The sequence below is a fragment of the Thunnus thynnus genome, chromosome 21 (genome assembly GCF_963924715.1).
Source record: "Thunnus thynnus chromosome 21, fThuThy2.1, whole genome shotgun sequence".
Lineage (NCBI taxonomy): Eukaryota > Metazoa > Chordata > Actinopteri > Scombriformes > Scombridae > Thunnus > Thunnus thynnus.
The window spans coordinates 27,081,602-27,093,913 of NC_089537.1; the positions used below are offsets into that span (position 1 = coordinate 27,081,602).

At 38.3% G+C, this 12,312-nt stretch overlaps 1 protein-coding gene across 1 annotated transcript in view; it reads right to left on the bottom strand.

The window, feature by feature from the left end:
• The window catches only part of pde1ca (phosphodiesterase 1C, calmodulin-dependent a), a 103,609-nt gene that overhangs the window by 71,965 nt on the left and 19,332 nt on the right, over positions 1-12,312 (bottom strand). Inside the window, exons 6-8 of the mRNA XM_067578392.1 lie at positions 7,206-7,272; positions 5,047-5,163; positions 3,079-3,219 (exon numbers count right to left, since the gene is read on the bottom strand). Of these exons, the coding sequence (XP_067434493.1) occupies positions 3,079-3,219; positions 5,047-5,163; positions 7,206-7,272 (325 nt within the window). The remainder of the gene's footprint in view (positions 1-3,078; positions 3,220-5,046; positions 5,164-7,205; positions 7,273-12,312) is intronic.

The window sequence follows — 12,312 nt, forward strand, 5'->3', positions numbered from 1 at the left end:
AGTTGGTTCAGTTGGACCTTTTGCTGATCGACTGGGGCAGACTGACAGCACAGTGAGAGACACACAGACAGACAGAGAGGAGCTTTACCTCACAGCGTTAAAGTGTCTGAATTAACAAACAGCCAAATGTTCAGCGGAGGAAAGTGACTTATTTAGACTTCTACAGACTACTTTGTTTTAGTCAAAGTTTTAGTCAAACTTTGGATGGAATTACTTTTAAATATGAGGACGCATCACTCCGTGCAATGATCTCTCCTTTCATCCAGCCACTCCATGCTGTGCTCAGATTTAACATTGTTTAATCAGGTTTAAATATCCAAATCATATTGTGATGTGTTGTATGACTATTTAATTTATATAATTTGTTTGCCTTGTTTGACCTTGAAGATTGCCCAGTGGTCTGCAACCTACTAACATTTTAGGCTACTTAATGTTTTTTATGAATATAATGTCAAATATGAAATAGCCATTCTTCTAATAATTTCCTGTCTTGATCCACCCAATTATAAACTTGTCTTGATGCAAGACCAAGTTTGCTCCCCATTTCAAAACATAACCAGGTGCCCATGGTTGTGTGTGTGTGTGTGTGTGTGTGTGTGTGTGTGTGTGTGTGTGTGTGTATGTGTTTGTGCATGTGTGCAGGGTTAGTAGCAAGAAAGAGAGAAAGAAAGAAACACCAGCTCACGGCAGAGCTCTGCGACTGTGGGGAGGAGAGCAGCTGTTGCTTTGTCACACAGACAACGCGCGTACGGACAGCAGTCTGTAACACTCGATCCAGCAGCGTCTGGTTTCTCAATGTGCAGTGAACAAACACAGAGGAGTCAACTCAGTCAGAGGGCAGCAGCGGGGCGTAGGAGTTATTGACGTCTCCGTGAAGAAATCCTTTTCTTCCGTCTGCAGGTGACGGGAGAGCAATGGGTTGCACAACAGTCTCTTTCGGATGTTTGTGCTCAGTTGAACATGGGGAGAAGTGTCAGCTCGTCCAGTTAGGGGAGGATCTTCGAATTCGGTGAGGGGAAAGTACACATGCATGGAGTTACCTCCTTTGGTAGACTGGCTCACAAAGAAAGTGATGTTTCCTGCAGCACGGTTACATGGAAAGGCAATGGGTGTTATGTGCAGCCGGTACTTAGGGCTGCGGTGGCGTCACTGTGGCTTTACCTGATGTTGGAGTGTCTCCAATGAGAGTTAAGAGTTTGGGGTTCTCCTGGATTTCCCACCAAGATGTGAACTGCCAGGGCAGGCTGGGAGATGGAGTCTGTGAGAGCAGCATTATGGGGCTGCTCGTTTGTGTCAGAGGTTAAAGGACAAAGGCAGCCTTGAGGCTTCAGAGTTTACAAGTGGGCCTGTCTTTGTCTGACCACATGGTTGAGGCCCAACATTTAAATGGCTTGTTATAGATCCATGACCACAAATACTTGCACAGTTTTAGTTATAGGTCAGAGCATTGTTTATTATAATAAAGGAACCTGAGGATGGCAATACCGTGTTGCTTTGTCCAAAAATCACATTCACACTAACTCTGTAACAATGCATTTTACTTATCCAGTCATCCAACATTAAACTTGGCCAGAATCTGTTCTTTATTCTTCATCCAAAAACATCCAGGCTAATTGTCTTATTCTATTAGTATATGCTATAATGTATACTATATTGTATCATTAAGATTAGTCATTTTGAGTTAATTTACAGGAAGACAGAAATTTGACTACTTAATAGCCTTAACTTATGTAAATGAGCTCAGAAAATGGTCCTATTCATTTGTCATTGTTGATGTTAGCCTACTTGACTATAAAGGTTGTGCAAAATAGGAGACTGGCCATCAATTCTTGCTATTTATGCTTATATGTGTATGCATTCTGTTTTAGCCTTTTATTGGCAGAATATTAATGCATATAAAATTCTGCCCGCTGTGTGTGCACATTAACTACACATTACGGTCACCAAAAATGATGACATCACTATGACATCATTAGTGTTATTTTCTCAAACTTGACAGAGCTCCTCATTATAGAGACATTATAAAACTGTTTTCACAGGCTGAGGACACGTACCATGAAAAGTAAACAAATGACCTTCATGAATAAAGCTTAAACATTAACCCATTAAACACCATGCCACCTCCCAAAATTAACTTTCAAGTATAAGGAGTAACTGAGAATGGAATTGGTGGAAGAATCAGTGCATCCACTGCAATATGTGAAAAATCATCCTTGACTTTGTACTGAGGGAAGGTTTCACCGACCACTGTTGATTGATGTAAGTAATGCACAGCTGGTACTGCGATTCCACACTGAGACACATTATCCTCAGCCACAGCCAAGATGTCAAGGTGTTGAGGGTGCTTAAGCAACCTCACCTACAGATGGCTGAGGTGTACTGTGTCATGGGTATTGTTTTTGCGTGTTGCATTACACCCCACCTCTCCCTGTCCCTGTCACCTGCAAAATATTCTGTTTTAAATCTAGTGAGCAGTGTGAGATTCTTATGATATTTAATATGGTATCTGGTGGTAATTTGTCTATAGGACTATTGATCTGTTATAGCAGGAAGGTTTGGACATGATTCGTAAAGCTTCTCTGAACAAAATACAGTTCAAATGCAACATTTAAAAAATGTGCTTATATCATGGGTGAGACTCTGTGTTGTCAGTGTAGTTGTCTTGATGACTAAAGTATTTCTTAATTTTGCTGTTTTCATACTGTCATGTTGTTCCAATGACATAGGGTACTGTCAACATATTATTTACTTTGTTGCAAGGCCATTATAAAAGGCTTTGCACATGCATGAAAAAATGTGTAACTGTAATGCTGTGGTTTTATTGGCTAAATTACAAATGCATTGCAAGCATCAGCTAAAATCATGATGCAACAGATGAACCAGCCCCTCACAAAAAATTTAAAAAACCTCCTAAATGATTATACAACTTGTAGGATTCATTAAGAATATCATCATACTTTCAGTTCTGAAAAATGGCATTATATCAGATACAACTCTGTGCTGTCCTTAACCATAGACACACTATCAAAAACAGTTCTCCAGTTTGCACTTTGCATTGGTATTAGACACAAGTCTTACCACCATGCCAGTCTTGAAGAGCAGATAGTGAATGGTCTGTGTGACATCAGCAGCATGCATCAGGTTGTGGTAGGGGTTCTTGTGTTTGCTGTAGCCCACCTCCAATGACTCCACAAATGATATAAGAGCAGAAACAGGGACCTGCCAAAGATGCAACACAACAAAGAAGCATGATGACAAATACTTAACGAAAGTTAAATTGGTTACATCATCATAAAGGATAACTCCATATTATTATAAATTGATTAGTATTTTTGTAAAAAAAAAAAAAAAAAAAAAAAAAAAGACAGAAAGAAAGGAAGAAAGAAAGAAAGAAAGAAAGAAAATAAAGAAAATTCTGACCTTTTCTGAACCTATGAAGTGCGACCTAGAATTTTGTCTTTAGTCTCCACAGTAGTTCCACAAAATGAATGACTGTGTAGGTCGACCTCATGTTCTCTAAATTCATAGTGCAAAAGACCTCTTCAATCGCTTCTCTTCTTTGACTCCACTGAAGAGGAGCTTAATTACCATACTCAAGCTTAATTTTTCACAATTAAAACTGTTACCTGTTGGACATTGCCCCCCTCTGCATGAATGGGAGGATTAATTCAATTAAGAAACTTTTTCTTTCTAAGATTCTATATATTTGTCAAAATATTCTTATTTATCTTCCTGTTCCTTGTTTTAAGCTTTACATTCCATAAGTTTACCATTATTTTATATGGGGATATAAAACTCACAGAATATCAAAGGTACATTTCCGAAACCTACATTAGGTTTATCAGTGACTGAATAAAGCTGCCTAAAGTTTGGAATAGTGGCAGCAAGAAGACAAATGCTCATGAACTTTGAGAGATGATTATCTGAAATAGCTACAGCCAGTACCACTGACACTGTTCCGTGGCATAATAAAGTATGTATGTATGTATGTGTGTATGTATGTATGTATGTATGTATGTATCTATCTATCTATCTATCTATCTATCTATCAAGCTATCTATCTATGTATTAGGGATGTGCAGAGATTCCAGTATTTGTATTTATATCTCTATTTGTTGAGGCAGCAAAATTACTTGTATTTGTATTTGTATTCAAATAAAGCGGAAAGAGGCTTTTATAATCCTGTTCTTGTTTTTATTACGCTTTTTATTTTAGAAAATTAAAGTGTTACAATAAGAGTTCATGAATAAACTGTCTTATGAAGGAGGTCCCGACACCGGGTCTCAAACTGGAGTCTCCCAGATCATAGATGACTGTGCTGACTACTGAGCTAAAACTTTACTCATTGCCTCACTGCAGACAGACCTCTACCTATTAATACACCCATAACACAGAGACAGCACACTGTGTAACGTCTAGGGAAGAACTTCAAAGGCCATTGTTGCTTTGCACTTTTCATTTATTGCGTATTTTTTACAACCTAACTTTGTGGAAAGGAGAAGGATGGGAACAATAGGTTATGGAGAATCCCTTGAGAGCACTTTTCATGTATCAGTAGCTCTGAGGAACACCCCCAACTCCGATAGTAATGTCCAAATAAGAAATGTGCATCATGTAGCAAGTGGATGTGACTCCCCTCATCGAGACCTGCTGATAGACATAACAGCAGAGCAGAGGACAGAGACTGAGACAGTGATGTAACCGACCTGTGCGCTCAGATTTGCCCCATTTTTTCCTCCCTGAAAGCAAATAATTTTTAAAATATTTGTATGAAACAAATATTCGTTAAAATCCACTATTTGTGCTTTGCCGAATAACGTGTTTGTACTCGGGCACACCCCTACTATCTATCTATCTCTCTGTCTCTCTGTCTGTGTGTCTGTCTGTCCACCTATCTATCTATACAGGATTGTATAGTAAATAATGTCCAACATATCTGACTTGATCCGATAAATTAAACATACATATGATGACATACCATCACATATCTGAAGTGACTAATAAAGGCAATGGAAGTGGCAGTGGGATTTGTCTCTGTTGGCATACCTTGAAACGATTGATCAAGTCATATCTGGTAAGCAGCTCATAGAAGACAAATTTCAGTGCATGGTCTCCACTGGCATCATTCAGTGCAAACACATCAAAGGACCACATGTCCACGTGCTACAACAGATACATACAAACAACTTTTATTAGCACATGAATATTAACATACCTGTTCATCTGTTCATTGCTGTGGTTATTCTTTAAAATATCATATATAAAAGAACAATGCAAACAGTTAGATTGTTCCCAGTTCTTCTTTAATTCTACATGAACATGACAAGGTTTCTGTTGAAATCTTGTCATGTCCAGGTAGAATTAACTGGAAACAAGTTTGAAACAGGGTTTTATAATTACAACAGACATAACTGATTGCTAGTTGATAGAAACAGTTGATGTCTCGGTAGCACTTGACACTCTACAGTAATAGTATTATTATTAATATTAATAGTATTATATTTATTAATAGTAATAATGAACAAGGTAATGTTTTGATAATATAGAGGTACAATAATTAATTAACAAGTAATAGCTTTGCATTAACAATGGGTATAATCAGGTAATATTAGACTTAAGTTTTTGTAACAGGGCAATAAGGGGCCGAAAACAAAGGGGTAACTATGCAAAAAAAAAAAAAAAACACATCTAAATAATACTAATAACTACATGTTACCACTTAATTTCATCGTGATATTTAATTAAACCAAGAGGTATAGTGATTACCTGGAAACACACACATCAGTCACACATCAGTGCTGCAAAATGCATACCCATCTATTAATGCCAGATATAAAATGGTGTATTTTCTGAAGCATGAAAATACTATAATAAAAAACATGTTCATAAAAAGCTTTGCTTTGAAGATTGATGAGTAAAATATGTACATAGGCAGCATATAATTCTTGAACTTTTCATCAACAGTACCACATGTTGTGTTTAGTTAAAAGTTACCGCCAAGAACTGTCATTTTATTTGCAAGGTATTATGCTGATAATAGCCCATAATATTTTGAAAATATAATCCATATTACCTAATTATCATAAGATTATTACCCCATTAATGTCAAAATATTACCATTTTAAATAAAAATATAATATAACCTTAATATTAGTAGGTTACCCTATTGTTACCAAAATTTTACTCTGCCATTACTAAATTGTTCTACCTCATTGTTATCTTTAGATTTGTTTCTGACAATTAGCCTGTTGTTTTTGGCCCCTTGTTACCCTATTACAAAAAATTAAGTCTAATATGACCTAGTTATACCCATTGTTAATACCAAGCTGTTACTTGTTAATTACCATTATATTACATTATTATTACCTCTTTATTATCAAAATATTACCCCACTATCACCTTGTTATTATTACCAAGCTGGAATGTAAAGTGCAACCAACATTTCTGCACTGATTTGATTGACCTCTATTAAACTGTAAATGTTTAATGATGCTCAGGTTTCTCCTGCTGTGGCAGGCCATTGTGGTTCCTTTAACCAAGTTACACCATGTCTTATTGACATTCCCTTTCCCCCTCCCTCTCAAACCCCTCTCTTCTCCATCACCCCAGCACTCTTTCATAGCACATTCTACTATCTGCCCTCCAACTGTTCTCATAGCTAACCCCACTGCATACAGCAGTGCACCTTAAACTCCGCTATTTCCTATACTATTCTCGCGTCTTTCATCCTCCCTTAGGTAGTAATAATTTCAAGTAATTTATATTTGATATTATATCTCACTCTGCCCATACTGCCTTCCATCTGTGACACCCAGAGTGGCTCCTAACCACCAGGGACCTCACACTGGTGGAATTCTCCTTTTCTCTCTCATTGAAACCAGATGTCATGTGAGCACCTCCCCACCCTGCACCATGCAGGGTGGGGATGCTGCTTTGTTCTTTCAGACCAGTTCATGCACCCCTCACTTGTTCCTCATAGGAAAAAGGTGAAAATAGAGGAAGGAAGAGCAAGCTACGATGCTCCAAATTAACTAGGACACATAAGTGGCTTGGTCTGGTTAGTAAAATGGTAGGAGAAGTTATTGTGATTTAGGTTCCCTGGGGTCAGGGTTACGATATATTCTGGTGTTTTAATGATATTCCTATACAAATCTTTTACATGCTTTTCATTTCACACACACAAACAGACACACACACATTAATACCTTGAGCGCAGTGATGACATGTGGGGGATAACTGAGGCCAGCCATGTTGGAGGTTCGTCTATACATCCTGCCACAGAGATAAAACACACACATACACACATACCAAGACACAATGTCAAAACAAGCCAACACACATTGAATGCTACACTGACTAGTATGGTATGAAAGGAGTGATCCATATTTTCAGCCAATTAGGACTTCTCTTGGTTCTTCTTTTTATCAATTCTATCAAAAAGGTTAAAAGGGTCTATAACTGGGATAATTACTAGAGGATAGAAAGAGACACCTAGGCACTAGAAACATGCAATGTTGTGAAATAGAAAAAATGTTTATTCTGAACTCATGATGTACTTTAGATTAATTTGATGTACAGTGGGTGATGTATTGAAGTTGATAGTTTCATTCAGTGTCACTTCAATGACTGTAGAAGGTGGGACAGATCAGAGTTTGTGTATGAGTTAACTCTCTCAACAAGATTCTTGAAGTGAGTTCAAGCCAGTATTTCCTCTCATCCATTTCACTATTAATGGTAGGTCATACAGTTGGCAGTAAGTCTTGCTATCACCATAACTTAAAGGGAAACTTCTGTATTTTCAATTTGGACCCTATTTTCCCATCTTTTTGTGTCTAAGTGACTAATGGGAACAACAATTTTTTGAAATTGGTCTAGCATTGAGTGAGAATGCTTCAGCTGGCAGCTGTAAAATAGGCTGCAATGTAATTTAATTTACCACGGGCAGGCTCAGATTGTTATCATAAGTGTCTGACAACATTATGGAAAGGACCATGTACAGAAATAAAACATTTTTCTTTACCTTTCGCTTAATCCGGTCTGTGTCTTATTAAGACAGTTTGTATTATTGACTGTTTTGAAATATTTATTGAGAAACCAAGTGACTTATTTAGTTGCCATTTGCCCACAAATTTCCTTTTGTTTAATTTCCAATGGATAAGGAGGCTGCACAAATGATTAAGTTCATCTTAGAACAAAGTTGTTTTTGGGGGGGGGGGGTTTATCTCATTTGCTCCCAGGGGACCTAGTTTTGGCAGAGGTTTCAATGTCAGAGGGTCCATCTGTTCTTATCAAGCTGAATTAAAGATTCCAGCATACACTCATGGCAAGAAAATCCTGTTGACATTGAAAGAGTCATTGGAGTTCTCTATCAAAAATACACTGTTTTGCAAAGCACTGGCCCCATAGATTTCACTGACATTGACAGTACTAAGGCCTAACAGCATGTATTAACATAAACAATCATCTCACAGACCACAGGCTCTTATGTGGTTCAACATTGTTATAAAACAGTTGAGGTTGAGTGGAATTCGTTGTTTGAATCTGAGATTAGCACACAAGCCCAACTGCTAAAACATGCTCATAAATACCTGTTAGCCTCAGTGGTGAAGCTAGGAGACTGTAAGTAGCATGTTTTTCTTATCAGGGACACTAAGGGCTTTCTGATGTCTGTCTTTGTGGCTGCTCTGAAGGTAGATGCTGTTATCCTACTGCTTCTTTAATCAAACCAGATTTTGGACTTAGATTGTGCTTGAGTCTCCTCCTCTACAGTATCACTCTGAAAATGATTCAAGCTGTTACACAATTACATTTTTAAGTCAGCAAATGCACCTCTGATTTTTACACTGACAGCATACACATGTAGTACATGTTTCACTTTAGATTTGACTATTATCAGCTCTTGGTTTTATTTTAAACAACATTAATCCTAAATAATGATTTACCTGTTCTTTGGTTCAGTTATGTGTTCAAACAGTACTTCTGCTCAGTCTTGTAACTAACTGCTAGGTTGACATCTCTTGCCTGCTTGTCATAAAGATTTGTGAAGGGTTCTGGCAGATCTAGCATGACAGCTTTTGGCACATACTGGATCTTGGATCTTGGACATCATGGATCTTTTTAATGTTTTAAGTAGTTGTAGAAAGTCTTCTTATGTCTCTGGACATATTTCCTCACTGGCATGATGAGCAGGGCGTTTCAGCAGAATCCCAAGCCTCCACACTTGGCTCCAGCCTGCCTGCAGAGCCCACAACATAGCTTTTATTTACAATTTGAATCTGTTTTGGGATCGTTTCTCCCTCTTCAGGACTGACAGAGTCCACCCAAACAAACTGGGCTCACGAATGCTAACTGCTAACATACAGCATGCAGTGCAGTCCTTTCCATATGACTGACCTCACACACCTCCTCCGGAACCTACTTCTTTTTCTACAGGTTCATCTCAGGCCACTGTTTCTAGCCCCACATATTGACCTCCCCTAAAAGTAACATCAGTCCATTTCCCTATTCAAACCATTGTTACACATAGGGCCTCCCCCCTGGTGAGACGTTGCACTACTGTGCGTGGCAATCTGCGTCTTCGTGAAGAAAATCCGTTTCTTCCTTCTGCAGGCGGTGAGAGTGCTGGTTGTAGTGGCGGTCTCTCTTGGATCCAGGGATGGTGTTCGGTTGAACATGGGGCGAGGGGAGAGTCTTCCAGTCAATGAGGGAAAAACACGTGCATGGGGTTACCTCCTTTAGTGAAGCTGGCTCACCGAGGGACAGAACTTCCCCCCCAGCTCAGTTCAAAATGTAAAGGTGTGTTTTTCTGTGTGCCTTCAGTTTTTAAAGGGGCAGTGATGTCCCGGCTGTGTCATTATGACTTCCTCTGTGCTGGAGCATCTCATGAGAGACTGTGGTTGAGACCATTTCCGGTTTAGCACCTCGGTGCAAACTGGCAGTGCATGTTGAGATATGGAGTCTATATTTATGACATCACAACTAGTTTTGAGCCACTAGTTGTCCAGTATGTAACTTCAATACGAGTGATGTGGAAACTTGAAACCTCCAGTGCACATACACTGAAAACAGACTTTTAAGTGAAGTAGGAAACATCTTTTGTGATTTAAAATGAAAAAAAAGATTTGGATTTTCCAATGAAGAAGAAGGAGGAGATGTCATTTCAAGAAATTTAACAAGGTGGTTTTTTAGCCAAGTTTGTGTTTTTACTAGACACATAATTTTTCAAAGCATAGTATTTATATCTTTAAGTACATTTAGCTGATAATACTTTCCTACTTAAACTTTCATCTAAGTAGGATTTTAAATGAAGGACTTTTATTTTTTATATAGTATTGGTATTGGTACTTGTGCACTTTAGATTGAGATGTGTTCTGTATTCTGCATTGAGACTCTTGTTCAAATGATTATTTTATACTACTACAGTCACCTCGTGGCAGAAACAAAAAAATGAAAGCTGCAAGCAGCGATGAATGGGCCCTCACACCTTTCACGCATGGGACGGAGTGGCAGCCATGGTATCACTACTGGAGGTCTGTTGACATGGCTCTGAATTGTCAGGATTATCGAACACTCTGTGAATGGGTAAAATATTATTTCCTGTGTGCAGTATGTGGAGATGACTTATTAGAAAGTGTGTATACATTTGATGAATTATGTGTCATTTAGGCCTTACTTCCTGTAGGCAATACGCACATAGGCAATACAACATAAGTGAAATATGAAGGCAGTAATACATTTACCAAAGGGCAACTGACATGGATATACATTTTCATGAATATTGGACATTACATATAGGAGATAACTATCACTTCCTGTGTCCACTATGTGGTGCTAGAGAACACCCACTAATTATACATCATGTTGCTGTATATCATGTGTAAACCACATCATTGCCTCACTGCATTGGCTGCCAGTGAAGCTCAGGATTGACTTCAAGATTCTTTTAATCACTTATAAGGCCTTAGACGGTTTAGCTCCTGCCTACATTTCCGAGCCACTAAGCCCTACCTATACTACCGAGTGGTCACTTAGGTTTTCCAACCAAAACATGTTGGCAATACCACGTGCCAAACTAAAAACCAAAGGCGACTGTGCTTTTGCTGCCCTGGCACCCAGACTTTGGAACAATCTCCCCACTTCCATCAGATCAGCTGAGTCCGTTGACCGTTTCAAAAAATACTTGAAAACCTATTTTTTAGAATGCCTTTACCATAACATTCACTAAATTCAAGTGTGTGCTCTGGGTGATGACTGTATGCTTGCTGTGTTCGTATGTGTGTGATGTCTGTATGTGTTCTTGAATGTGTCCTTTATCGTTTTCTTGTCCTCTTTTCTTTGTGTGCCAATGTCAATGTAAAGCACTTTGTAACCTGCATTAAAAATGGTGCTATATAAATAAAGTTTTACTTACTTACTTACCATGTAAATTTCACGTAAATTGCATGATGTTTGTCACATAAGGCTGACTTCCTGTTGTCAGTAGGTGGTGCTATCACTATGACTCAATATTGACATGTAGATGTGTTCAGGCTTGGACCCTTATCAAACTAATTAAAGCTGCAAGCAGTGATGAACGGGCAGTTGCACCTTGTGCACATTGGAGAGAGTGGCAGCCATGGCATTACTATTGGAGGTCTGTTGACATGGCTCTAAATTGTCAAAATTATGGGACACTGTGTAAATGGGTAAAATATTATTTCCTGTGTGCAGTATGTGGCGCTAGAGGTGAAATATTAGGAATTGTGTAAACATTTGATGAACTATGTGTCATTAAGGCCTCACTTCCTATTGCATGTAGTAAATACTACATAAGTCAAATATTAATGCAGCAATTTATTTACCAGAGGGCAATTGTCATTTCATGATTACTGGACATTACATGTAGGAGATAGCTATCACTTGTTCTGTCCACTATGTGGTGCTAGAGAACACCCAATAATTATATGTCATGTTGCTGTATACCATGTGTAGACCACCATGTAAATTTCATGTGAATTGGATGTTTGTCATATAAGGTTGACTTGCTGTTTTCAGTGTGGTACCATGGCTATGACTAAATATTGACATAGATGTGCTCAGGATTGGACTCTCATCAAACATGAGAAATTTGGGGCAGATTGGACAATGTAAAGTCAAGTTATAACAACTTTCTCTTTCATGGCAAAACATCAAAATTCACCATGTTGCCACAGCATTCAATAAAAATTCACAAGCTTTATTATATAGCATCATCAAAGCATTAAGGCTTTTTTGACCAAATTTGAGGTAAATCTGGTTAACCTACTGGGCAGAAAATAACATAAAACATAAAAG